At 48.7% G+C, this 27,592-nt stretch overlaps 2 protein-coding genes and 1 long non-coding RNA gene across 4 annotated transcripts in view; 2 read left to right on the top strand and 1 right to left on the bottom strand.

Annotated features, from left to right (window-relative positions):
• The window catches only part of LOC144717828 (tripartite motif-containing protein 54-like), a 35,848-nt gene extending 27,120 nt beyond the window's left edge, over positions 1 to 8,728 (top strand). Inside the window, exons 8-10 of the mRNA XM_078593512.1 lie at positions 4,030 to 4,250; positions 8,029 to 8,221; positions 8,700 to 8,728. Coding sequence (XP_078449638.1) covers positions 4,030 to 4,250; positions 8,029 to 8,221; positions 8,700 to 8,728 — 443 coding nt within the window. The remainder of the gene's footprint in view (positions 1 to 4,029; positions 4,251 to 8,028; positions 8,222 to 8,699) is intronic.
• Positions 8,729 to 9,676: 948 nt separating this feature from the next.
• LOC144717843 (uncharacterized) lies at positions 9,677 to 15,502 on the top strand. Its single transcript, XR_013585152.1, has 2 exons — positions 9,677 to 9,829; positions 12,473 to 15,502. It is a non-coding gene; the product is annotated as an uncharacterized LOC144717843 (long non-coding RNA).
• Positions 15,503 to 23,010: 7,508 nt separating this feature from the next.
• On the bottom strand, positions 23,011 to 26,418 carry LOC144718011 (uncharacterized). Of its 2 annotated transcripts, none has more exons than XM_078593869.1 (2): positions 26,165 to 26,418; positions 23,011 to 25,128 (listed from the first exon to the last, which is right to left on the bottom strand). In XM_078593869.1, exon 2 carries the CDS (start codon positions 25,097 to 25,099, stop codon positions 24,608 to 24,610), a length of 492 nt encoding a protein of 163 aa, XP_078449995.1. In that variant the 5' UTR covers positions 25,100 to 25,128; positions 26,165 to 26,418; the 3' UTR covers positions 23,011 to 24,607. The 2 variants fall into 2 exon arrangements, with proteins under 2 accessions (XP_078449995.1, XP_078449996.1); XM_078593870.1 differs by having other exon boundaries at positions 23,011 to 25,124.
• Between the last annotated feature and the right edge of the window lie 1,174 nt (positions 26,419 to 27,592).

Genomic DNA, 27,592 nt, shown 5'->3' with positions numbered 1-27,592 from the left:
TACAGATGACTAGTCGATGGTCAGAGGGCAGATCAGCTCCACGGTAGGTCCTGGTGTCAAGGACATGGGCTCGCATCCGCTGGTTCGTCACTATGTAGTCCAGCAGATGTTCTTGCTTGGACCCGGCATGTATCCATGATGTTGTGTGGATGCGCCGATGCCGGAAGAGCGTGTTGGTAATTACAAGCCCATGGGCTGCACAAAAATCTAGCAGCCTCCTACCGTTATTATTGAGCTGATCTGGCCCATGCCTTCCAATCACTCCAGACCAGGTGCCAGCATCATGACCAACTCGGGCATTGAAGTCACCCAACAAGATGACTCTGTCCCGAGTGGCCACTTTAGCCAGCACCTGTGACAGGAGGTCATAGAAAGCGTCTGACTCATCGGCTTTGCCTGCGTCCCTCCACGTATGTTCGTCTTCGGTGGGGGCATAAGTAACCACGACCACCACTCCTCGCCTCTGAATGATGAGAAGGCGAGCCCAAAGTATCCTGGGGCTTACAGCTTCCCACACCTCACCGCCACGCTCCCACGCCCCCTTCATTCTTTTGTTCAGAAGAAGAGCCACACCCTGTTGTTTGGCAGTCTCCTGCCCCGAGTAGAGGACTGTCCACCCCTCATGGTGGCAGGATCCAGAACCGGTCCACCGGACCTCCTGAATGCCACAGAGATCCAGGCGGTACCGGTCCAGCTCCCGACAGAGGAGTGGCAGCCTCTCCTCCGCAGTGAGCGTTCGAACATTCCACGTGGCCATCCGCAATGGTTTTTCGTTGTTTCTGGAGGAGCCCCGAGGGTGAAAATTCAATCTCCTGGCTCCGCCAAATGGGGTTTGGCCAGGAGACGTCATAAAAGCCTGACCCCCCGGGGCCTCCGGCACAAGCTTATTAGTTACAGGTTTATGTTTAATTCGTAGTTTAGTGGTGGTTAATTGAAGGTGGAGGGGTTACCAGCCCTTCGCACCCGTCCAGAGCCCCCGTTTAGCCACTGTGGTGGTCACAGACGCCATGAGGGGAGAGGCCAATGGGCATTGGCCCTCCCCCCACAGCACTGCCCACGACAGTGTTGCCCGTCCGGCACTGCGAGGAGGTAGGAGGTTGTTTTGCCGGACAACACACACACAACAACAACAACAACAACCGCCATTCGCCACTAAGTGGCGGTGACGTCACCACGACGCTTGTGCCAGGCCATGTGCACCCTGAGGCCACGTGAAGTGTCGAACGTCCGCTGGCAGGAGGTCACGGGGCAGACCCAGGTGCCACGGGTCGACTGACCGAGATGACCGAGATGACTGGCTGATGCACCACCTGTGCCCCCTACTGTGCCAACTTGCTGTGCTTTAGCCACCCGGCGCTCCGCTCGTTGTTGTGAGCGTCGCTCCTCCGCCCTCCGTTGTTGTTGGAGGGCGACTGCCTCTAACTGCCCAGTAGCGTCCTTCACGAGCCTCCTCCACTGAGGCCGATCTTGACACCGCTGGTACCAGTCATCGGCAAGTCCACTCAGCTCCACGTCCTCTTGTACCACATCACTCCATCTCTTCTCTAGCCCGTGCCGCGCCCGTTTAGCCCCCTCGATCCGGCCGAACAAAAGCTGTTTAGGCATGCGGTGGCTGGGCATGCGGGCTACATGACCCAGCCAACGCAGCCTTGCCTGCCGGAGGAGCTCACTGATGGGACTTTGCCCAGATCTTTCAAGGACTTGTGAGCTCCTCACACAATCCAGCCTGGTTAAACCCAGGATGGATCGTAGGCAGGCCAGCCTAAATGTTTCCAACCGGCGAAGATGCTCCACTAGGGGGGTCCACGTTTCGCAAGCGTAGAGAAGGGAGAGAATGACCGTGGCCGAGAAGACCTGAAGCTTCGTGCGGAGCGACAGACCAGGTAGCTTCCACACAGCGTTACGCAATCGATGAAAAGATATTGCCGCTCGACTGATTCGGAGTGAGACCTCTGCTGATAAACTGGAGCCGGTCATAAGCACACTGCCCAGGTATGGGAAACTCTCCACTCTCTCCACAACACACACACAGACACATACACACAGACACACACACCCCAAGGACAACGATCCCCCGTTTAGCCTGCAGCAGACTGTTGGGGCAAGTGCTTTTAGCGAGCACCTATGAAGGCCGGCACGGTACACGAGGGGGTGGGTGGCCAGCGCCACGCCGGGCAGCCTTTGTCTCCCCAGTGGCGACGTTTACACACCGCACCAGGTACTCATTTGAGGCTGAGTCGACCAAGTCCCATTCAGATAATCATCGTCACTGCTGTTGGTCGTGAGCGGGAATTTAACTTCGGTCGCCAGGTTGGTAGCACAGCGCTAACCGTTGCACAACCCCCCCCCCCCATCAAAAGACACGCCCGACCACCTTTGTCTCCCTAGTGATTCATTTGCATTGAGGAATGCTATAACAATGCGCGCTTATGCACATCAGTGCATATCGCGACCTTGTATTCAACGTGCACAGATTTCGCACTTTTAATTGAAAGCATTCATATCAACAATGATAATTATTAGGACATTTTGCCAATCAATATAGTGATAAAATCAGGGCATTGATTCAAAATCGTGATCACGGTTCTCACCTGCTCGCTCAACTTCAGCATAAGCATGTTGCGCTCGGCACGTCTGAACGGGCGTGACAAAGCTAATGATAATACTATTTATTACGATTATAACCGCGTAATTATTTTAGCAATTGCAATAGTAGCATTCCTGCCAATCCCTTATCAGCGCCTACCTTATTACATATCAATTCACACCTCATTGGTCACCCCGTGCCCCATATACATTTCAACGTCCGCCCTACAAAGTCCCATCACAATGGAGAAACACAAACAAATAGACAAAACAAATGTGCCCTATTGAAACGGCTGTACGCCGTATGGACCTGAAAACTCAATTTCCCTGTACAAGAATACGGGGTAAACCAAATGGGTTGACAGCTATATAGTAGTAGCTTTGCCCGGGTACTTGCGGTTATCTATTGTGAATGTAGAGTGGCTCAATCACTGTTCATAAGTCGGTGAATGGCGTGACAGCAACTGTTAAGATTGTGCTGTGCCATGGGACCCGTAACAAAAGTAATATATAAAGTGCCAATTAATAGTGCGAGAAATAATACAGCGTGTGCTATTGCAGGCAAATGCGCTGATTAAATCACGATTCATCATGTAATCTGCAGGTAGCAATGCAGCAGGCACAGCAGTAGCTGAGTAAAGGGTCTGATTGACCACTCTGGGCCAAATTTCGATTAAAATTTCGATTTAAAGCTTTCGTGCCACGCGTTTTTTTATTGAAGCGTGAGTGTTGCCGCGTTGGTTATCTCGCCACGGCAAGACGAGGGGGCGTGCTCACGGAGTTTGACCATTAATTGGAATCAACACACCGGGGTGTGTTTTTGGGTGATGCGATCAAAGGCAATTGTTTAGATGATCTTCAAGAGGGGTAAGGGGGTAATTGTGTAACTGTTGGATGTGCGGGGCCAGGTTAACCGTGTGCTGGGTTAGGGATGGTGCCGTTTGTGGGGCTCTGGCCCCCCCTAAATGTCGACTCACCGTGTAGCTAAGGTTTTCCACGGGGTTTTAAAAGGCGAACCTGCCAAGCTTGGTGGCGTTAGCATTTAACGGTGTGGATTTGTGTATTCAGGACATTCATTTTTATGAAAAAGATTGTTGGACATGCGCTAAGAGGGAACCACAACGGGCCTCTATGGCTGGACAAGAGGTTCGTGATATAAATAGGGGGGGGGGGGGCGAAATGTGTGAGTATTAATGACAAAAATTAAGGGGGAAAAACACAAAGAGGCCCAGGATTAGAGGGACCTGGACCGGTTCCTTAAAGTAAATCTTGAATTGCCGCACGAGACGATCCGCAGATATCGAGCGTCAAAGATTTGAAAAAAATATAATCAGACGACAGGGCAAGTTCAATGAAAGTGTGCTACAGTAATAATAATAAATAACGATGATTTTAAAAAAAACACACAATCTTTGACGACGATGATGCAACCACTGAAACCAGGGCCAGAGCTGGCGCAAGCCTCAGGCGAGGACCCGGCGGAGGCCGAGTGGCTGGCCAATGAGCAGGCTCAGTGGGCGGAGCAAGAGGCGGAGCTCGGGCAGGACGTCCAATCAGAATGGAGGTCGCCTCGGCCGGACCAGAAAGAGGAGGAGCCACAGACGCAGGCGCAGCCATCGCCGCCAGAGGGCCCCCGCGAGGAGACGTTGGGAGCCACGGCCGAGGTATGGGCAACGCAGCGCCTCCGGTGAATTCAGCAAGAGACGGGAGACGTTCCAGGTCCCGGGTTCATTGGCCACTCGGTTGGATTTCTCGATACGGGGACGGGGGGGGTGGGGGTAGTATTTTATTGTACCATCGTGGATTTGCTTGAATGTGGAAGCCGGTGGTTCTTAACCGTGCCCATGCCCCTTTTCTGGGGGTACAAGTCATGGCCAGATAAAAAAAATAGAAGGTAAATCAGCCTCGTTTCAAAACACTAAAGGTTCAGAACGACTGGTCTAAGCGGTCACTCTTCAATAGCCATTGGACACTGGTGGCATCACAAGGGAGGAAAACCCCATGCCTACGCTTGGATTATCTGAACACTTTTTATTTACATCATGGGACCTCCTTTTCCAGTACTTATTAACTAAACCCAGAAATATATTTTTTAGAGTACAGACCATGACAGTGCCTGTCATGGTAAAATGTGTTTGCTGGATTGAGTCTCCACATTTTTGAGCAGCCCAATGATCAATGTGACCGATTTCCAATCGGGCGAGTCCCCCCAAGAGCAACACGACTTTATACGAAAGTTCTATTCGTACCGAATAATTTTAACGAGAGTTAGTGTGGCCTCTCTGTTACAAACAAACGGACGGACAGACAGCGAATGCACGAACGCTTTCAACCCAGAAAGCATTACAAATGTTACAATCAATGATGGCAGTACAGTAAGTTATGTTAAATCATGTAAAAAAATCTACAGGTGGATATGACATACCATGTTTTGAAAAGCATAACTTAACTTTTTGGATCAAGAACCTGTTCCTTGGCAGAGTTTAACTTTTCCACCCACAGCGAACCCAGTAGTGTGTGTGTGCAACTGCTGGGGGAATGAATGACTTCACCACTGGCATAGTTTATTGTTAATAGAAGTCTAATCACCCTGTCTTCAACCACGAAGTTGTGAATGGATTGTTAATTAAGAAACACATTTTTGTCAAATCCATATTAGTATGGTGTTTGAGTTGGAGGAGCAGCAGGCGAAGTGGTTCGCGCATTGCACTGTAACCCCAACATCCTGGGTTTGATTCCTGCCCATGGCTAACATCAGCAGTGACACCTCATATGGACTTCCACTTCACCAACCCGTACTGACCAGTTTGATGAAGTATGGTCAAACAACTCCCACGACTGACACATCAGTGGAGTTCAAAAATTGAAATGCATACTGTGTTTGGATCAATGATTCAACATTGGTTTTAGATTTACATTACAGTAAATATTAACCCCTGAATACTAATACCCAAAAAAATGATCAAATGTATGGTGCATGCTTAGATACTTTCCTCAAACTCGCACATGCACGCATTTGTACCTATCGTATTCCGTGTGCAACCTGTGTATGAACGCACTGTTCAGGATGAATATAATTTAGAAATGTTATCATTAAACAACAATTGGTCCGTAAATTATCATGTTAGGTCAATTGACTTGTTGCTCTTTATTTACTATGAATGTTTATGTTGTAAGGCGGCATTGATTGTTAATGACTGAGTCCTCATCCACTGCCAACGTAACCAGTGAATATCGCTATACAGTGGCAATTATATTTGCTGTTCACCCCTGCCATAGGAATGTAGAATTTCCACAACCAGCTTAAGGGTTGTTTGCGAGCACCTATGAGGGCTGGCACACAAGAGGGCTGCATGCCCAGCACCATCCCCAGCTACCATAATCTCCCCAGGGTGATGATGTTTACACACACTGCACAATGTACTAATTTGAGGCTGAGTTGACCTAGGGGAAGCCCAGGATCCGCCGCTGACGTTAGCCAAGGCTTGGTGGGAATTGATCTTGGGTTGGTGGGTTCGTAGAGCAGTGTGATATCCAGTGCATCACTGCTCAACCTTCATATATGCCACGTATGTATGCATGCACAAAGACAAAGATTCCCCGCATAACCGTAGAAGACTGTTTGGGCAAATGCTGTTAGAAAGCACCTATGAAGGCGAGAACGTTACAGAGGGGGGTGGGTGGCCAGCACCACGCCCGTCCGCCTTTGTCTCCCTAGTGGCAATGGTTTCACACGTTGCACCAGGTACTCATTTGAGGCTGAATCGACCTCGAGGAGGCCCAGGACCGGTTCAGATAACCGTCACTGGTACTGGCCGTGAGCGGAACTCGAACTCGGGTCACCGGGTTTGTAGCGTAGCGCTAAACGCTACACTACTACTCTTCATATGCAGGCACACATACGCAAGTGCACGTGCTAAATGTTTTGCTCGACTTTCGATTGAAATAATACCAAATAGTTTTAAGTGATTTTACAGAATGCATCAAAAGGCCCGATGGAAGTGCATTGAATGTCACATTTCACGACTCCATGTCACCACCACATCGCGGTCCATTCCACGCTTAACACAAGCCCACTGCACGCTGCCGTGTGTTGCTGCCGATGCATCTAAGATCGATGTTTGGGTTTCTATGACCTCACTTCTCTGGTAAGTGCAGGGAGCACTAGCAGTCCTTGTCTGGGTGCTGACACGGTCATCGGGCATCTGTCCTGCGCGCAAAGTGATGCCAAATCTCAATGACCTCTCACCTGGCTGAATTAATCACATAGGACTTCATGTCAATTTCAGAAATCGATCAGCGACGGAATGATTCAATCAGTCCTGTGAAAGAGACCTATTGAGATGAAATTATCTATTGCACGAGGGATCCATGAAGTGAATACATGAGAATAAAATGCCTGGAACAAATAAATTCTTCAGCGGAAGGAAAGCAGCATCAATTAAAACACAAATCTGATAAAACAAAGATTTGCGAAAATGTAAACAAAATGATGCAAATAGCAAACATGAACATTTTAAACATGGTTACATGCAGTGTAAACAACAACAAATATCATAAACAACTGAAATATACCGTTTATAAGTGTATTCAAGAGATAAAGTGCAATGGTAATTGGAATTTAAAATGAATAATGCATTTGACACCAGGTGAGAGCAATTTGAGGAAAGAGCCTTTGTGTGCATAAGGGAGATTCGGAGTTTAAAATAGGGAGGGTCACGTGCAAATCTCATTGCATAAGCAAAAATGATTAATCGAGCAATTATAAACGAAGCATGGGGAGCATGTGGAAGTAATAGAAATAACTACAATGCAGAGTAGCTAAGGTAGTTAAGTTAGCGATTCAAGGTAATAATCTATAATTGTAAACACATTGCAAGGTGTGAGTAGACACAATTCACCCACACCGGTATAAAAGCATCGATCCAAAACGTTCTGACAAGCGAATGGGATTAAACGTTGCAGCACTCATCTCTTACGGAGTTCAAATCTCAGTCGATGGTTGACCCGGCTAAATCACTTCTCTTCATGGTCAACGAAATGAGTAACCCCCCGTGTGTTAAATCGCCAGCGGTTGTTGCGTACAGAAACCAGACCCTGGCATAGGACATGTGAAATCTCTCCACCGCTGGCTCGGTTGCACTAATGTAGACGAACACCACCAACCCAACCCAACCCCAACCCATTGGGCATGGCAGTCACTCTGAAGTGTCTCCTTCAGATTGTCACATTTTTAAACAGAGGACACGAAAGCGAGCGGCGAGCGTCGTGACGCAAATTGCCTTGGCCAAGTCCGCGCGGGCGGCGGCTCTCCCTGTCTCTCTCTCTCTCTTGTCTTCATTAACGACGGGAGAGACGCCCCCGTCAGCAGTGACCGACTCCTCTCTCCCCCCCACCACACCGAAGAGCCTGGCAAATGTCAATGGGATTTGTGGCGGCCAGGCAGCAGGGAGCGCCCATGGGGGACATGAGGGTGACAGGCAGCCCGAGGCTCAGTTCTGGTCGTGCGGGGAGGAGGAGGAAGCGGCAGAGGACCCGGTGCCGCAAGTGACCAGGGCCTGGGGGCCCGGGGACGCGCGGCCCCGTCCGCCGGAGCCCCGTGTCGACAGCGCCCCCGAGTCGGCCCTGCCCACAGGTCAGTGCTTGCCGTCACCCCCCCCCCACCCCCCGCCGAAAGTTGCCGCGTTGGACGAGTAGAGGAGAGCGGGGGGGGATGGTGGCAGTGAGTAGCGTAGTCGCCTGGCTCGCATGGGTCCTGGGGCCTCCCCCTGTCCGATTTGCAACCGTGTCTTCGTAGTCCATCGGGTACGTGGAACCTGACGCGGCTGCACCGCCTGCACACGCTTAATGGCTACGCCGCTGGGTCCTGTGTTAGTTTTCGTCGGTTCTGTATACTTCTGCGGGGTCTCTTTTCGAGTATGTGAGTCTACCGGTCTACGTGTGGGACAACAGGTCCTATGGGTCACGATGTAAGTCTTTGGGTCTCAGTGGCCTAGTAGGGCGGTCGGCATGAGCCCCGATGCAAGGACTGAAATGGGCCTTCCGCTGTCTGAATCCCAACCCCAATCGTCGTGACCCCACGCCTGGGGCCCCTTGTGGTCCACGGGCCCCAGGACAGTTGCACCGCCTCCACAGGCGGTAGCTACGCCACCGCGTGGCACACAGAATGTGTCAACTCAGCCTCAATTGAGTACCTGGAGGTCTGTGAAAAAGAGCGTCATAGCTCATCATTTTCCTCCAGTATAGATACATATTCTGATTCTGGTGCGGTATGTAAAGATCGCCACGAGGGAGACAAAGGCGGCCGGGCGTGGTGCTGACCACCCAACCCCTCGTGTGCCGTGCCGGCCTTCGTAGGTGCTCGATAACAGCACTTGCTCCTACAGTCTGCTCAGGCTATACGGGGGATCTTTGGTGCTGCCGTCTGCTGTGGTTTATGTTGGTCTTGGATGGGTGAACATTGTGCAGAGTTAAGCGCCTGGCCGAGGAACTGTCTTCTTGCTCTAAATGCTTTGTCCTCCATGGAACGATTGTAATTGTAAAACCTACGGTGCTTGGGAGGCATTGGCATTTATTTCATGATAGGAAGGAAAGTTATTGGCCGGCGGGTCTCTTTACAATTTGGCATTTTCCCAATCACCTTAATTTCATAAGCGAGGTGACGTCGTTCCGGTTTATATTTCTCAGAGTCTTATTAGCAAGGTATGGCCTCCTCAACCAAAGCCACTGGGTGTCCCTTGACATTAATGATGCAGGAACTGTCACCCAAAAACAACATTTAGTCACAGGTTGAATCGCAAGAAAATACCCCAAAAGGGTTTCACTCGTAACAAAAGAATCGCTAGAATAAATGCACACAGGACACGTAGGTAAGGTAGGGTTTGCCTAACCACGAAACATAACATTTAATTCATTTCATTGTGACCGTTACAGTCTCGCGCCCTTCTTGGCATCTTGCGAATGTCTGCCCGTCCCACCCCAAATGTCTTGTCTCATCGCGTCCATTGCGTCCGCACCGCCGCTCGCGCCGCGCACGCTCGCTTCCCATCTCACGCCGCCGTGTGCTGTTGTTGCGTCTGCCATCAGGAGTTAGCCTTCTGCATTGCAATCATGGCTGGACTGCTCATTCTGCTGCAGCTATGGACTCAGGTTGAGAAGGCCGTGGCTCTCACCCGCTCTGCCATCCCATGGACATAGGTCCACCCATCATCAACATCATCATGACCATCACCATCATCGCCAGGTACTCGACCCAGAGCCATGAGGAGTTAAGTGCCATGTACCTCGATCAGGCCCTCTCATGCTGACTGAAGGATGCTCATGGGCAACCCAGTAAACTTTGAACGTTAGACCAACGTTGATCCAACACGTGCCAACGTTGACCGAGCGTTACGTGTTTACTGAGAAAGCATGGGGGCAGTGTGATCACGTATCTCCACTACTTCTGTTTACGTGTAAACCCACATCATCTGCTGCGTAAATCCAAGCACGGAATAAAGGTAAAAGGAGCCACATTACATTTGGCCCCAATATTTATAGCCGGTAATTTAGTCCACCATACATTCCATAATTCGTAAAATGATAATACTGTTTTGTGTTAAATCTAAAGCACCTGCCCTGTGGATAACTGTTATTGTGGTACTGCTTTGGCAGCGGTGCACAACCACAAATATCACAAAGCTCAACCGCGTACGTGTTGAGTTTTTGTTTTGTGGCAAAATTATCTCCCTTCCATATAAATGTCGAATTCCCGTGACTGGCAGAGTTCAGTTCATGTATTTGTTATAGCCCTGTGAGCCATTCGGCTCTTGACTCGGGTGCAACCGCAACAAACAAAAACATGAACAAGAAACATCATAAAGTGACTACGCGCAAACAGAAAAATACAGGAAAAAACAGCAAAGTCTTCCAGAAAAAGCACCGTATATCAACGCTGTGTGCAAAAATCCCAGTGGGATGCAAGTCAAACAATAACAACCATAAGACAATTTATATTAAAGTTATCAGTGTAACTCTGTACTACAACAAACAAATATGGCTTAACCAAAACGTTTTCCAAATCACCAAAATAAAGCAATAAAAACAATGTAACGGTGATCATAGGAACTGTGATTCAAATTTAACAATAAAGGAATTACATAACATGTACGACCAAACTTTGCAGCCATAGCTGGCAACATGAGTCACTCCATAACAGTAGGAGTATCAAAAATGTTCAATGCACCTTGAAAGATCAGCACACTATAATGAAAAAAACTCAAGATCATACTTTGCAGCGGTCATCCGGAGCGATACATTTGATTTCAGGCCACTGAATAGCAGTGACAAGCTCGGGGTGTACAAGTCCTCTAAGGGCCACAAATGGAGATGAGTACTGCCCCCTATTCATCATTTGAGCGGGGAGACAATTTGACTTCTTCACCAGGCCAATCAACAATAAGTGGCTGTCCTTTGTACAACAGCCATTAACTATACTATGGCCTATCACGGCATGATTATCATTGAAAATTTAGATATTGTAAAAAAACGAATGGCAATTAAGGCGCTGGTTATCAGGGGTGGAGCGGTGCCGCAGTGGTTAGCGCACTGCTCTCTTGTAACCCGCTAACCTGAGTTCAACTCGCGGCCACGGCTAACATCAGTAGCGAGTGGTATTTGAGCCAGCCACGGTTATCCCCTACACCAGCACGCGCTGTCCAGTTTAGTGAAGAATGGCCAAATAAAGCCCTATGACCCGACATGGCGTGGGAAGGCATTCAGCCAGCAGTGGAATTAAATAAGGCTGTATGCAGATGACCACATTCAAGCCAGCACATTTACCGGTGATAGGACGTATTTTAATGGGTTATGAGAGGGCCCATACCCCATTAATTCACGTACCACTGGCCCCTTGTGCCTTGTTTCCATGAACCCGGTTTGCTACATCATGTGTTGATGTGGCTCCTGGTTTTTAAGCCAGCAGCCCCTTCCGGCAGAGCAGACTGAGCAGCCTCCATCTCAGTGACAGGGCCCAATTAAAAACTCGTATCAGGTTTGACCTCAGGTGCTGAAAACCGAGAGGTTAGCTCATCGCATAAGGACGCCGCCTAACAAAATTCCATTACCATTTTCATTCCACTAACCATAGGTGAACGATGCACCACAGACTGACCTTTACTCGGAAATTTTAGAGAGACGCCGGGAAGTATGGTGAAAGGTAGTCTCTGAGAAAAAATTACCTTCATTGGCCTGCTCCCACTCCTCATATTAGATCCCAGGAACAGCTTGTTCCAGTATGGGAATGCGTCTAACAGGAAGGTGGTTCTCCATCAGAGCTGTGTAAAGAAGCGTAGGGCTCCCCATGAACACTGTCAAGTCTGCCCACTTATACATCGGTTACACTCGGGGGCATTCTATCCGCGCTTACGGTTCATTTGGCAGTTAAGTCTCACCTGGGTCTCACCGTGTCCAGCCACGCTACTGCATCACTTGCAATCGATCAAATAAGCGCAGTTCTGACACTGTATAAGCAACACATGCTGACATGCTGGGGGCAGATGGCAAAGGGCAACTTCAGATACAAGCACAGCTGTCCTTGCTCCCAGGCGGTTTGCTTATTTGCGGCCCATACTGCATTGAATTGAATTTCAAGTTAGGCTGTTATTACTGGAGCGTGTGGATTATTCATCACCCCATCCGCCACTTTAGTCGTCCTAAAGTATTGTCGAGCGAGGCTGTAATGAGCTGCCGATGTTAGCACTTTCCCTGAGAATTCCGCTCCGAATCGCGGTGCCAGTAACGCTGCTACTGCAGCCTTGAATTTGTCTTCATATTGATATCTTTGTTGCTGCAAGGTGTGCCGCTGACGAAACGTTTGATCGCAGTGCTCCTGTGTTCTCTTCGCCAGGTGTAGATATGTCCGAGTTTGAGTTTTGAAGTGAAGAAAGCTGCCAAGGAAAATGCAAGGGAATTAAAATGTGACGTCAAAGGAGCCGCCATTGTCACAAGAGCCTTGGACGCCGAACGTCAATCACCTCATCCTGCTTTTGATTTTAGAGTTCGTGTTTAACCGTTTTGTTATCATATCTGCTTGGCAATGTGTTGATCCACTGGGGGGGGGGAAGTCTTTACAAATGGCCCACCGAAGTTTCAGCTTCAACTTTGGATTTCATGCAGAGCACAATGAATGTTTGGCCTTGGATAATGGTGGTGTAGAAATGTGCACGTGATGATAATCTGCGTTGACGGTAACCAGGGTCGCCAACTTTTACACAGTAGACCAAACCCAGACACAGCTCTCAGTCGGCCAACGTCCATCGTCAAAACTGTTGCAATTTACTGCAATGAGGTTCTATACGATGTCACCAGATCTCGGTGCAAAATAAAATCCGGCCAAACGACACAACCACTTGCCAGACTGTCAAGTCTGTACAGCTGTTAACCCGAATGGCAACAGCATGTCGATGTAAATTATTACATACGACGCCCTTTGCTTGTGTTACACTACACAGGGTCGATGGCTTCAATTCTCACCCGATATGTTCTGGAACACTGCTAGGCTGACTTAGAGCATGAACTATCGGAGTAAAGGAACTACCACTAGATTACAAGGTATTGGCACATCCAAAAAAATCCTATGTTATTGCACCCTATATTCAGAATGCGATTTGGTTGATAACTTTCCAGGCTCAAATAAAAGTAACACAACTCTGTAGAAAGTCAACAGTGGTCATTCATACCAAATGTCTGTCCCCCTGCCATGGGGATGTGGAATTTCCACCATTGGCTCGAGGTTGGCAATGGAGATAAGTACTGCCCCATTTGCTTGTTTGGGCAAATACATTCGAACATGTTAAGTGTAACCATGTGTAGTAGCGCACACCTGTGAAGAAGTCGGTTTGATTGATGATTCAGCACTCGCTGATTGACTAAAGTCACCCGTTTACCGGCAGTAGTCGCCTCCTTGTCACTCTACTATCGATACTGCCATGGTCACAGTTCCCATGAACTTCACGCATTGATTCCTCGCCACCGTTTTGTGTTCAACCAGCAAACTGCAAGTCACCAACTTATCCACTCACCACACTGCAGGTCACAACAACTCACCCACTCACCACACTGCAGGTCACAGAAACTCACCCACTCACCACACTGCAGGTCACAACAACTCACCCACTCTCTCGCCACACTGTAGGTCACAACAACTTACTCACTCACCACACTGCAGGTCACAACAACTCACCCATTAACCCACTCACCACACTGCAGGCCACAAAAACTCGTCCACTCACCACACTGCAGGTCACAAAGCTTGTCTTTCAGCTTCTTCCCTCGAACTGCTCTTTGGAATTCCCTTCCGTAGACTCTTTTCCCAAATTCTCACAAGCTTGCTCAATAAATAAATAATCCAGCATCTTGGAGTTGGATTGTATTATAACATGTCGAGATGGGTCCTGAAAAGTGCAACAAACAGTCACAGCTAAACACTGCTGACAACTTAACATCAGTCTTATGTGATCGCCGATGAATCGTGCCGGAGTGATATGTTTATCATGTATTTGAGTGCCGTGTTTAGATAAGTTGTATTTCCCCTGCTAATTCCCATTCAGAACATGTTTTTTTCTTATTAGGCGTTAAAAACACAAACGCACACGGACCTGCGTGTGTCAATCAACTGACACAGCATGACGGAGGCCTTCATCCAGCGATAGATTGGCGATAGCTGGACATTATTATCCTAATAATATTAAACACGAAACGGCTAACAACAGCAACAACAACCATATGTCGCTTAAAATATTCCAAACACAACGTAATCTTCCATCCAGAGTTCTTCTTCTCCAAACGTGTAGAGACATGCCGGGCTCGTTCAGTGCTGTGCTGCACGAAGCGAATCTGCGAGGGGTCCCGCGCAAGTTGCACGAGTGAAGGGAACTGCGGGGCCGTCGCTTCGTGCTCACGACACTTGTCAAGAAGCGTGCCACGTGATTGACTTTGGTCATCACTCACGGGCTTCATTTCTCATGGCATGATTTCTGGAGGCTAAACTATGAAACGATATTTTATTTTTTTATCATTGTAAGGCCCTCTGAGCTATCTAGTTATTTTTTTGCAGAAGTGACCTGGCTATCACAAACGATAGCTCAACGAAGTGGCTTGTTACGTGGACATTTATATAAGTCAAATGATCTAAACGCGTGTTGTTTCTAAATGTGGAGGGGGGTGGGGAAACTGGGGGTACCGGAGAAAAATCCACGCGACCATGACCGAGAGAGACACGCAAACTCCTAATATACATAGTTCTTATATACAGCAGCAGGCGTCAGGGTCGAGATCGAACTCACGAACTCCTGTATACCAGGCGAGGCAGTTGACATCTTGGCCACCGTGGCAACCCCCCTAAAGCCCCCAAACCGTCTGGACCCCCGTTCCGACCCCCTCCACCCCACCCCGGAGTTGAGCTGTGGATAGTTCCAGCTGAAATGTCGCCCTGGTCATCACAGTTTGGCAGACCCCCAGCTTGAGTCGGATGTAGACTACTGGTTAAGAGGAGGGATGATTTAATTGTATTATTCCGAGCGTGACGAGGTGACGAGAACGATGTGTCGGAGAGATAAAAAGAGGAAAATTGTGGAATCTATTTTAAGAGTTGAATGGAAGAGTCGGAGGTACAAGAAAGTGCCTTGAAATGTAAAGCAATGAGATCCATGTAAAAAAATAAAGAGCAAAAATAATTGGGTATTAATAATAGCCAGATTTCATCACTGTGTTACGATTCGTCATGCAAAAACACGTCAAATTCATTATAATAACGAGTTTCCAAATTGTTGACGTAGTTGCTTCTGCCTATTGTGATCAAGTAATTTGTGTGGGTTTTTTCTTCCGTGCGTGTTTATGTGCTGCAGCTGAAATAAAACTATGCCATCACAAGTCTTAATACTCGAGTCATGTTCCATTATTGCTGTTTGAGCATTTCGTCACATCAGAGGCAGATGCGAAGAAGGTGCAGCAGGTGAAATGAGCGTCTCATGGGAGTCTGAATATCTCGCCGTACGAGGAAAGGGGGAAAACTTCGTGTAAATGCGAGGTCTTGAATGGCGTGCTAATTGTTATCATCGCGCAACTGACAAACACGAGGACTTCGATCGGCCCAGGTAAAAAATATGCGTGCGCACGTACGTTGAACTTCTTTCCCACCGTACGTAGTAGCCAACCGTGCAAATCGGAGTTGCGAGATGTCCAGAATAGACGGCTCGTTCGAGAGCCAAAGACCGCACCTCCTGGCTTTGACATCGTCGACTGGGTGGAACCACCAGCCGCATCAGAACATCAACAGACCACCGCGCACATCTCCTTCATGAATTCAAAATTAAAGACACTATTTATGTGTTGAACTTCTTTCGCACCGTACGTAGCCAACCGTGCCAATCGGAGGTGTGGGGGCAAGCACAACAACAAACCCAACGCACAAAAATAACCTCTGTTTAGTCTGTTGTCCTTCGCAGCATGTACGATTTCCTCGGATGAGAGATTTCACAGATACAGATATCCCACGGTGGAATCTGCCACCTCAACAAACAGGACGACCGCCCCCCCCCCCCGAGAAACCTGGACAGGTGGAAACCCACCACAGAACTACTCGCTGTGCTTCAATCGGCCTCTATCCGTCCACCACCACCGCGATCCCCTTTCACTCCTCAACCGCGGAGCACCGCGCGTCACTCGAGCCGCATCGGGCGTCATCGCTGTCCGCCGGATTTTGTTGAAGCCAATTCAAGACCGGCCCTTGCGCTCCGTCGTTGGATGTCTCCGCTGCACCGCGGCTACGCTGAGCAGCAGCGGCGATAACCACCGCGGTGCAGCTGAAAGGAAGATTCAGCACCGGAACCCTCGGTGGTGCTGGCTCACCCCCGCCCCCCCCCCACGCGCTCCAACATGGCCATGATAAGCATCTTGAGCCACCCCGATCACCCCCTTATAAAGGTGCAGCCCTGCAATTGCTTGCGAACGCCACTGTTGACAGAAGGGCGTTCATTAGAAGGTGCTCTAGAGAGCCGCTGTAGAGGTTATTTGACCTACTCATCATAAAGGTATTTTTTTTGTTATTAGATCGTGTACATATAAATATGTCGTTAACCCATCACCGCCTGACACAGCCAATTAGTAATATTTGTCACGTGAACAAAGCGTGCCAATTAGTTACTACTTCAGCACACCGGTGCGTTGGAGAGCAAAGCCACAACATTTACAATTTGAGTACGACGTTTCGCTGGTGATTTCAACCAGCTTAATCACAATTTTTTTGCGATTTGCCAGAATTGTGTAGAAGACGTATTTATATGTACGCGATCTGACCCATAAACACCTTTATTATGAATTGTCCTACTCTTCATCTCTGGACAATCGTCTTTAATGAGGTGGGCGTTACCCATCCCAGTACACATATACCAGGGGTCTGCAACCTTTAAGACATAAAGAGCCACTTGGACCCGTTTCCGAAGGAAAAAATAAACTGGGAGCCGCAAAACCATTGCAACTATTAAAACAAATATAACACTGCATATATTGTTTCTTACCTTATTGCTATATACAGGATCGTGCAGTCAGCTGTCAATCTGAATAAAAAAAGGACTTTTTCACTTAACAATGTAAAATATATTTTTGCAAATTAATAGCTAAATTACCTGGTTAATGGGATTTTTGCTCCTGAACCTCAGTGCACAGTGTCTGCACATCAGGGCTGTAAGACGTCACCTTCATTTTCACACAGGCTTGCAAGCTGTCATCTGTGAGGCGTGATCGATGTTTGTTTTTAATATAGTTCATGTTGGAGAAGACCTGCTCACATACATATGTGGAGCCGAAGATCGACAGGACTCCAAATGCATACTTTTTCATGTTTATATAAGTGTTGGGGATGGCATTCCATGTTTCGAATACAAGTTTGTCCTGTTTGGGAAGGTTTTCAATATCACTCCATTTATGATTCTGAGCCAGAATGGCCTTCTGACGGGCAACATCCTCAAGAGTAGCGGTCAAGCATTTGAACTTGGACACCCATATATCTTTGTCGGCTATATCGGCCAGTTCCATCTCAAGATCAGGTTGACTTACACCTGCAAATGCAGTCATATTCAATAGGGATGGATCGATCGCCAGGGGAGTGACAGGGAAGGATAATGTCGTTTTTTCCTCTCTGAACTCACAGAATCGTTTCCCAAACGAACTTTGCATTGTGGTGATTGCAGACTTGAAATATTCCAAATTTATCGTATCATGACTTTGTTTGAACTCTCTCAAAGAGGGAAAGTGAGACAGTGTACCTCTCTGTAAATCTTTGACAAACACTGTCAACTTGCGCTCGAATGCCAAAACCTCCTCCAGCATGTGCAGGGCTGTGCCTCCTTTCCCCTGAAGGGTTGTATTTAGCGTGTTTAGATGTGCTGTCATGTCTACCATAAAATGTAATTTTTCCAGCCACTCTGGCTGTTCCAGCTCAGCAAAGGTGAGCTCTTTGCTGCCCAGGAAGGTTTTTACTTCTTCCAAACATGTGACAAAGCAACGGCAACGTTATTGCCTGTCACCGGGCGGGCAGTGTGGAGCTGAGCGGCGACCTGTCAGCAGCGGCAACGCCAGAGCAGGTGTCACAGTGCGCCTCCTCCCCTCGCTAGCATCCGCCCCGGAGCCGCGGTCAAGGTTCAAAAGAGCCGCATGCGGCTCCGGAGCCGCAGGTTGCCGACCCCTGACATATACAGTCTATATGTACTGTATCGTTTATTGTGGTGTTTAAAATTCTGCAATTTCTTCAGCATGAAGTGATGTCACACTTCACACAGCATTTTGTTTGTTTATTCACTGGACACATCGCTTGAAATTCATTAAAACTCAACTTCTAAATTGCGTTTATTAAGCCGTGTGTCTCTTGCAAGCCGATTAACGATGAATTGCCCAGACCGGCGTGCAGTTTAAGTGAGACGTCGCCTTTGCCGAAAGTATTTCTCAAAATGCATGTCCTCTGCATGTGTAATGTAGCTCTCAGAGACGCCGTCTTGTCTTCTGTATGTTTATTAAGAACTAGCGGGAAGTACCCGGCGTTGCCCGGGTTTTAAAAATATTTCAAAACTACTCTTAAAAATGTAACTGCAGTGGTAACTGACTTGGATGGTACCTGTTTTCACTGCAGCAGTGCATACTGTGGTGGTACCTGCTATGATTACAGCAGTGCATACTGACTGTGGTGGTACCTGCTATCACTACAGTAGTACATGCTGACTCGATAGCAGTATTTATCGACTGTATAGCACAAAGTACTCACCTTTCAGAGTGGCGTGGTGAGGCCTAGTCCCGTGCAGGCCTCGCCTAGATTGTCCAGCCGGCCAAGGTGGCACCTTGGCAGGCTGGGGTTGGGCTGCTACCCCTGCCCCCCCCCCAGCCACGATCTCCTCGGCCGCTTTGCAGTAATATCTACGGCCTATAGTGGTAGCATCTAGCAAATGTATAGTAGTAATCACTGCACGCATCGGGTGGGGGGGACATCACGCAGTGAAGAGTTTACCTGAGCGTTTAGTGTATTTTTATAGCATTTTTAATACGCAATAAAATGTTCCCCTCACTACCAGCGTGCAACTTGGCATGAGCCGTCTCCCCCACCAAAGGCGCGTGAGTTGGTATGGTCAGGCACGCGTCATGAATAAATACAAAAATGGAAGTGCACACAAATCGCACTAAATGGCTAATTAAACTAATTTAAAGTTGACGGATGTGAAAAAGGAATAGTGCCTGCTCACCGCGGGGCTTACGGCATGGTACCTGGCTATTTGTTTTGCGTTAACCCCACCGTTGGAGAGCCAAGCGCGCGACCATACACAAACCTACACACAATTTTGACTTCTCCATATATATCAAAGGCAAAGTTGTGATTATGTGTGTCTGTTCAAAATGTTTTGCGTACTTCCCGACATACAACAAACTTAAAATTTGCCATGTGGGTACTTTCCAGACTGTACACCATGCAAAAATTATAAAAATACACTTTTGTGTTTTTTTTTGGGGGGGGAGCTCAATAATGCATATATTTTTGCACGGCAAGTGAGCTGTGACTTCAAATCTGTCATGTGACCCGCGCATGTGAAAGCGTAACGCATTGTAGTGTAGTGGTTAGCGCTCTGCGCTACGAACCTGGTGACCCATGTTCGATTCCCGCTCATGGCCAACACAAGTGACGATTATTTGAACTGGTCCTGGGCTTCTCCTAGGTCGACTCAGCCTCAAATGAGTGCCTGGTGCGGTGTGTAAGCATCGACATTGGGGAGACAAAGGCAGTTGGGCGTGGCGCTGGCCACCCACCCCCTCGTGTACCATTCTGGCCTTTATAGGTGCTCGCTAACAGCACTTGCCCCTACAGTCTGTTCAGGCTATGTGGGGGATCTTTGTCTTTGTCTTTGTTGCCAGGCGCTGGACTCCTGTGGGCAGAAGAATAGAATTCCGCTGAGGCGCAATTAATGAAACGACCTCACAAGGTGGAAAATAGAGTTTCAGACGTGACGGGTGCACGTACCAACGTCTGCGACCAACCTGGAACTGCACGCACTGCGGCCTCTTGACCTCAACCACCTCAACCCGGCCCTGCCATTGCTTATGTAATTTGGGGGACGTACCTAGGGGCACCTGGGGGCAATGCCGCCATGCCTTGTCCCCAGGTTTCCATGAGTTTCCGGATTCCCGAAGCCCCACCAACTTTTCATTTGCGGCCTCCTGTTTGGCCGAATTTCCCCACGATGCCTCCCGAGCTTCTGTAAATCGCTAACGGTAAGGTACATGGGTGTAGGCATCTCAACCTTCTTTCTGGCTGGTTTCATGTCTAACTGAGCCTCCATGGGGGGGGGTCGCAATCCCTCCCATACATGAGGAAAAATGGAGAGAACCCGGTGGAGGCGTGAGGGGCCATCCTATACGCAGCGAGAACACCCGGAACATGCAAGTCCCAATCAGACTGCGCCTTGTTGATCTGTTGGCAGAGCATGGATGTGAGAGTCCTGTGCAAGCACTCTACCATCCCGTCAGTCTGGGGTTGGTAGGGTGACGTCTGGATCTTTTTAGTACCGAGGGAGTCACTCACCTTTTTCAATAAATTAGAAGAGAGACCCTGGCCGGTAAGGAGTTTCTCCGGGGCTCCTTTGTCCAAAACATATCCGTGTAGGAAGGTGTCCGTAATGGACGCGTCCGACTGATCCAGCAAGGGCCATGCCACTGGCCACTGGGACAGGTACTTCCCCTTGGAAGTGGTCCGAGAATGTCGAGGGCAACGAGCTCATTAACCCGGGACACCTCGATGGACTGCAACGTCGGCCGGGCCTGCCTTGGCGGGGGCTTGCGACGAGCACACTCAACACATCCCTTCAGCATGTTACGGACATCCTCCGACATTCTGGACCAAAAAAAGTCGCGCTTCAGGGTCAATAGAGTTTTATGCACCCCGAGGTGCATCGATCGCGCATGGACAGCCCGCATAATCCTGCCCCGCAGAGCAGTCGGTATGACGATGCAGTAACGCTGCATCTCCACGCCCCACTTCATCAGCAGGCCATCAAGGAGGACCACGAGGGCCATACCTGCTGGTCTTTTCCTACCATATGTCGCTCCGATGCACCGCCGCATTTCTAGGAGGGAGGCATCCTCCAGCTAAATGTCCCCGATACGTATTGTAGCTGATTTCTGTCCCAACAAAGCCCAGGCCTACCCACAGACGAAGACAACCACAACTCGGCACCTTGCACCAACCCTACAACCGCGGGCGATCCCGCCGCCGCCGCCGCCACAATACGTTGCTTTAACGCGGTTCACTGCCCCGCACCCTGCGGCCATCCGACACCCGCCAAAGTTCGACTTTCATGCGCTACGACACGACAAGAAGTGGCGGTGTGTGAGCCCGATATGATCTGAGAAGAGGATGCGTGAAGTGACTGTATCGGCTGTGTCACGACTTTCCTTTGGGCCCGAAAAAGCAGAGGACGGCCAGGCGGAAGACGTCGAGGGTGTGAAGGGCTGTCCAGGGTACTCAGATTGTAAATGTTGTGGCTTGGCTCTCCAACACACCGGTGTGCTGCACTAGTGACGAATTGTCATGTTCTACTAGTTGGCTGTGTCGGTGGTGGTGGGTTTTAACAACACACTGATATATTTACGCGATTTAACCCAAAAAAAACTCTATTATGGCCCATCAAGCCTGTTGTTGACTTCTCATTCAAATTCTAATTAGTTTGCATAGTCTAAAAACAACTATTATATTAAAAAAATCGCTAATGTCACTTTTAATATGCATTTTTTTTTATACAACAGGTGGTGCAGTGCTCAGGGCACGCAGCACTGCGCGACAAACCCGCCAGAGACCCGAGTTCGATTCCCGCTCACGGCCACCATCAACACCAGTGACGGTTATATAAACTGGTCATGGACCTCCCCTAGGTCAATTCAGCCTCAACCGAGTACCCGGAGCGGTGTGTAAATATCACCACCCCAACCCCTCGTGTTCCGTGCCGGCCTTCATAGGTGGTACTCGCTAACAGCGCTTACCCCAACAATTCGTCACTAGTACAGCACAACGGTGTGTTGGAGAGCAAATCCACCACATTTACAATCTGAGTACGAGGTTTCGCCTGTAATTACAACTAGCATCATCAGGCGACAGCCAGATCTGTGGAGAAATTCTCCTGTTTTGTTCCTTACTTTACTTTACCCCATAGGGCCAGATGCGAAATACATTTTTTTAATGTTTTCTGACGAACAGTTTTAAGTTTTTTCAAATGTAATTATCATCAGGCACCACGGTGTAAAGCGCAGTCCCCTACTCTTACCATCCACGCCGTCTCTCCTGGCCGATGTGCTATGTAGAAGGGTCATTGCCCGAAACGTCGCCGAGTACGTGTGTTCCTTTTTCGGGCCTGCACAGCGTCATAATTGACGGATGTGTTGCATTTAACTTTTTTGTTGATCGACCTTTTGCACCGCTTGCCAACGCAGCCGAGTCACCAAGCGACTTGTCTAAGGCAGCGCTCTTCGCTAAGTCGACTCGGCCCATCGTCTTTCCGCCGTTGACGACTTGTCCTTTTGACGACAAGAATCTCGGGTTGGCTTCGTTGTGGAAGCCAACAGTGGTTGTCTTACGGCGGTGTTCCTCACGGATTTTCAGAGGGGGCGGCCACTTTCGCCGATAAAACATCATCAGTGTAAGGGGCCGCCACACATTTGGAACCATTGGGAGTTTGATGGGGGGGGGTGTCACTTTTTGTTTCTTGTCGGGAGCCGCACGTCAGGGGTCGCACTAAAGGCCACCAGAGGCCCACCACTGACCCGCGAGCTTCGCAATGAAGAAGACCGGGCGAAGTGAAATAAAATCATAACTATGGAGCAAACGTCTCAACGCACCCATTCACAGTTTTGCACGCCTTCAAGTGGCACAAGAACACAGTTTATTGTACTGACAGCTCACCGAACGTTTAGGCACATTGGATAACGCAACTCTAAAGTGGCATACGGTCCTACGCACTGACGTGGATCACAACCTGGGAACGTGATACAGGGTGACATTGCCCCATCTTGAGTGTAGATACATGGGGATGTACAAGACTGCACTGCAGGGCTAACGATGCCAAATATAACGTCCCGTGGGCCAGGAAAGGGCATCTTTCACAAGTCAACTCGTTACACACGTACACATGCACAATTCTGGTAGGTATTTAAGCGAATTGTAGACACACATTAATATATCGATCACATCATATGTGCATTGAAACCTCATTAGACGTGTGATTAATACAAACCAGTACACCATAGGGCAGTACGGCATCATGCCACCAGTATGTTTTTTTAAAGTGCTTTTCAGGTAACACAGAATAATGTTAATTACCGTTCATATAACCCTACTGGACATCTGTACAACTGGATATCTATGTTCTTTGTTCTTTCGGTAAAGTCACGTAGAAGGAAAAAAATTAAATAATATAAATATTCAAAAAATAAACGCCTCTTTTTTCAAATTTTCTTGCTGTGGATTTCACACCTGATGATGATTGCTTGTGTTGCAGTCGAAACGTCGTGAGAATTTTTTTTGTTTAATATTTATATTATTTTTTTCCTTCTACGTGACTTTACCGAAAGAACCAAGAATATGAATCCCTGCAGTCACGAAAGCTTTAAATCGAAATTTAACTGGACATCTGTGAAAAAGAGCTTAATAGCTCATCGGATTCCTCCAGTATAAATACATATTCTAAACTCGAATGGCCATGATTATCCTTTGTTATTATAATGAACTTTTACTGAATACTCACGTTAAAGTTTTGTTTGGGTCAATGCTTATTATGTTACTTTACACGTGCATACACAATTGAAAGATACAGATAATGAGAAGGGAAAGCGTATATCGAGTGATGTACGTGTTGAACGGTGGGGTGGAGTGGTGGCACAGTGGTTAGCGCACTGCACTATGAGCCCGGAGACCCGAGTATGATTGTCGTTCACGGCTAACATCAGTAGCAAACGGTAATTCGAACGGTTCTTGAGCTCCCATTAACCAACACGGACCGACCAGCGTAGCGAAGGGCTGAAACTTATCATCGTAATTATAATCGTTACTAGTGTCATTAAAATCAATATAAGTACATATTTATCTTTTACTTAAGCTGTCATGTAAATGTACATCTACACGAGATAAATTAAATCAATAGACTGTAAATGGGTTACATTTAATCGGTGAAATCAAATAGCATTCGACGGATCACCCACTGGGTGTGTGTCAAATCAAGCAGAGTTTGTTCAAACAAGACAAACCCTGGACTGCTTTCAACATCACTCATTCTCATCAGCAGGCAATGGCCACTTTTTAAAACCGATGCTACCGGGTAACCCGATGTCAAGATCACAAACACAACGGTGGCCGACGTGGAGGGAGAAGGTGCACATCAGAAGCCTACAAGTGAGAGTGGGTAAGAGGTGCGATGGTGGTGAGTGAGAGAGAGAGACATTTGATCCAGCAGCCCCGCCGCTACTTGCCGACGTTTTCCATCATCTTGCGGTTGAAGTCCGCCTGATTCGACATCTTCTCGACCCTGGCCATCTGCAGCATCTCGCGAAGAATGTGAAAGGTGAGGTCCAAGGACAGCGGCGGTTCCTCCGCCCTCATTTCTCTCCTTCTCGTCATCTCCCCCTCGTCGCGCTTTGCCGCCTCGTCCACCTCTTCCACCTCTGACGGCGATGAGGAGAGCCACTCGGACGCCGGCCGGACAGCGCGGGCATCCCTGCTGGCCATGCTTAGCGCCACCAGCACGGCCGCCAGCTCTTGGGGAAAGGACGACGATGACGAGGAGTGGGTGGAAGAGGAGGACGATGGCTGCTGGTTCGGCGTGGGCAGGAAGAGCGGGGTGCGTCCATGATGGAGGTGCCAGGGAAGACCCGGAGCCCCGGGGCGGCTGTGAACCGCGCATGGCAAGCACGCCACTAGCAGCAGCAGCAGGATCACGGCTCGCTGGGTGTGCATCGTGGTGCTTTCCCCTCCGCGAACGCTGCCTGGGCAAAGCAACAAACGAGTGAACGAGCGGATGAAACGATTTGAACGAAACGGATGAATGGTCGCGGGAAATACAAGAACAACGAATCGCTTTCTGGGTCGGATACAGACGCAACGTTTTGTCTCAGTGCTCGATCTTAGAGACGGCAAACTCACCCCACCGTGAATTGGTTTCAAATTAAAGCGACGTTCGCCTGTGGATTCAGTCATCCTTGGAAAGTAGAGCGAATATGAATATTGACTTAAAACTTTCGTGACTGCAGGAATTCATATTTTTGGGTCTTTCGGTAAAGTCACGTAGATTTTTTTTTTAACCTATCTACGTGACTTTACCGAAAGACCCAAGAATATAGAGCGAATATGTATTTATACTAAATTTACGTATTATTTTATTAGTGGGGAGCCCTAGCCAGTTGTTGAAATCCCACATTCTTATGGCAGGGCCCAGTATTTCTAAAGGGTGACCACGGTTGACTTGCCCTTGTTTTCGACCGTGGAGAGACGACCGGTTGAGATCACTCTGGCCAAGATTTGAAACTACAAGCTTCCAATTGTAGGAACAATTTCTCATTCACAACGTTGCCCACTCGCGATAACAATAATAATACTACAGTAAATAAGGAATATTTCACATTCATAAATAATATCAAATATTATAAACAAGCATGATGTAGAATACACGCGCGTGCAATCGAGAGTACATTTGCATGCATATTTCCATTTCAACGGCATAGCAGGCACACATCCATGGACTTAACAGCAAAGCAGGCTGCCTTTTTGTTTTATTCGTAAATTCACTGTGCTCGCATCACAGACAGCAGTGTGTCCCGGGCTGAAAATAAGAATTAAAAAAAACACACTGCACGTGCATCACCCATTGTCGTTCGGCAACATAAAAAAAAACACACGTTGTGTCATGGAAAAAGAAATAACTTTTATTTTGTTAATTTTTTTCCGGAGCATCGTTTCTTCGAGGAAATGCCACAATGAAGAGGAGACCGTTCCTGTCCCTGTGTCCCTGTGCCCACTGCTCACGCGTTTCGCTGGACTCTCCTCGCTCGTGGATTCGCTCGCAGCCCTCCCTGCAGCAGAGAGGCGTCGCAACGAGGTGTCGAGGCTGAGCTCACACGCCTCTTCCGTGCGTGCTCCTGAGACTCCACGGGACCGCGGTCGTTTGCGGCCGGGGTTGTCGCGCGCGCGCTCTCTCAGTGGTGTGGTTGGTCCCCCTTTTATAGCTCGCAACCAGAGCCGGCTAAATGACGCGACAACCGAGCCAGGCAGGCACTCCGACCCAACCAACTACCACCTCCCCCGCCGCCCACCCAAAGCCCTCCCTTCCTACCCCCCCGCCGCCACCCCACCACCACTCCTTTTGCGAATCTCCTCTTCTCGTCCTTCAATAGTATGAAAGGGGAAGGGGAAAAAAATCAGCGCGTAAAAATGTGAATGTGATAAATCCACGGTAAAGGAATTACACGCAACACACACACACACACCGCGCGCGGTACCATATTGCGTTGAAGGCGGCGGTGACAATGGGAAGTGTCAACGTATCGCACCGACACGCTCTATCGGAGAACGTGGAGAAGACGTGAACAGCCCAAAGGAACTCTTACGTTTCTCTGTGCGTGTGTGTGTGTGCGCTGAACCTCTTTCGCGCCGCGCGCTCATCGGAGGTGCGTGGGAAGGACGGCAAACTGAACACACGTGAACAATATTTCTAAGTAAAATTAAATTAGTTTTCAATTAAGCGTGCGATTGTCACGTTCCGTGTCGCGTAATTCCGTTGCCGTGGAATCGGCCGCCGTATTTTTGACATAGACAGCTGCGTGCACAAAGATAAAGTGCCCCCCCCCCACACCCACCCCCTATAGCCTTAACAGACTGTTGGGGCAAGTGCTGTTAGCGAGCACCTATGAAGGCCACTGCTACACACATACACGCAAACATTGTACACACAAACACTCTCAGACGCAATCACAGACACACACCGGCACACACACACACACACGCGCGCGCTCGCTCTAATCACGCGAACGCACTGTGCTACCGTAAGGTAATTGGCCCATGCCAGTCATCTAATTGAGATGCCATTGCAATCGTGGTCCAGACACGGCAGTGATTGCTCTTGATTTGAACAAAGAGTGCCACTGTTACTCCGAACCACCGTTCGCTGTATCCGTGCCCCACCTGACAAAGCACGCTACCCCCGGTGGCATCGTACCGTGGGGGTTTCAGTCACCTGCGTTCGCGTGCACGCACGTGCGTTGGACTTCTTTCGCACCTTACGTGACCAACCGTGCTCATCGGAGTTGCGGGGAAAAGGACAACAGACCAACGCACGCACAAACGCAATTACAAACATTTGAGTTTTCAATGAAAACGTCAAAGTGCATAGCCCCAGTGGCTTCCCCAACATCGGAAGGGAGAGCGTTCCAGACCGCCGCGGAAGCGCGCATCTGA

The sequence above is a fragment of the Lampetra planeri genome, chromosome 4 (genome assembly GCF_965212315.1).
Source record: "Lampetra planeri chromosome 4, kcLamPlan1.2.h2, whole genome shotgun sequence".
NCBI lineage: Eukaryota > Metazoa > Chordata > Hyperoartia > Petromyzontiformes > Petromyzontidae > Lampetra > Lampetra planeri.
The sequence above is the reverse complement of the archived record's forward strand: the minus strand, read 5'-3'. Positions and strand labels throughout refer to the sequence as shown.

Excerpts from the sequence above, each read along its gene's own strand:
- LOC144718011 (XM_078593869.1), bottom strand. The coding sequence starts at position 25,099 with ATGCACACCCAGCGAGCCGTGATCCTGCTGCTGCTGCTAGTGGCGTGC.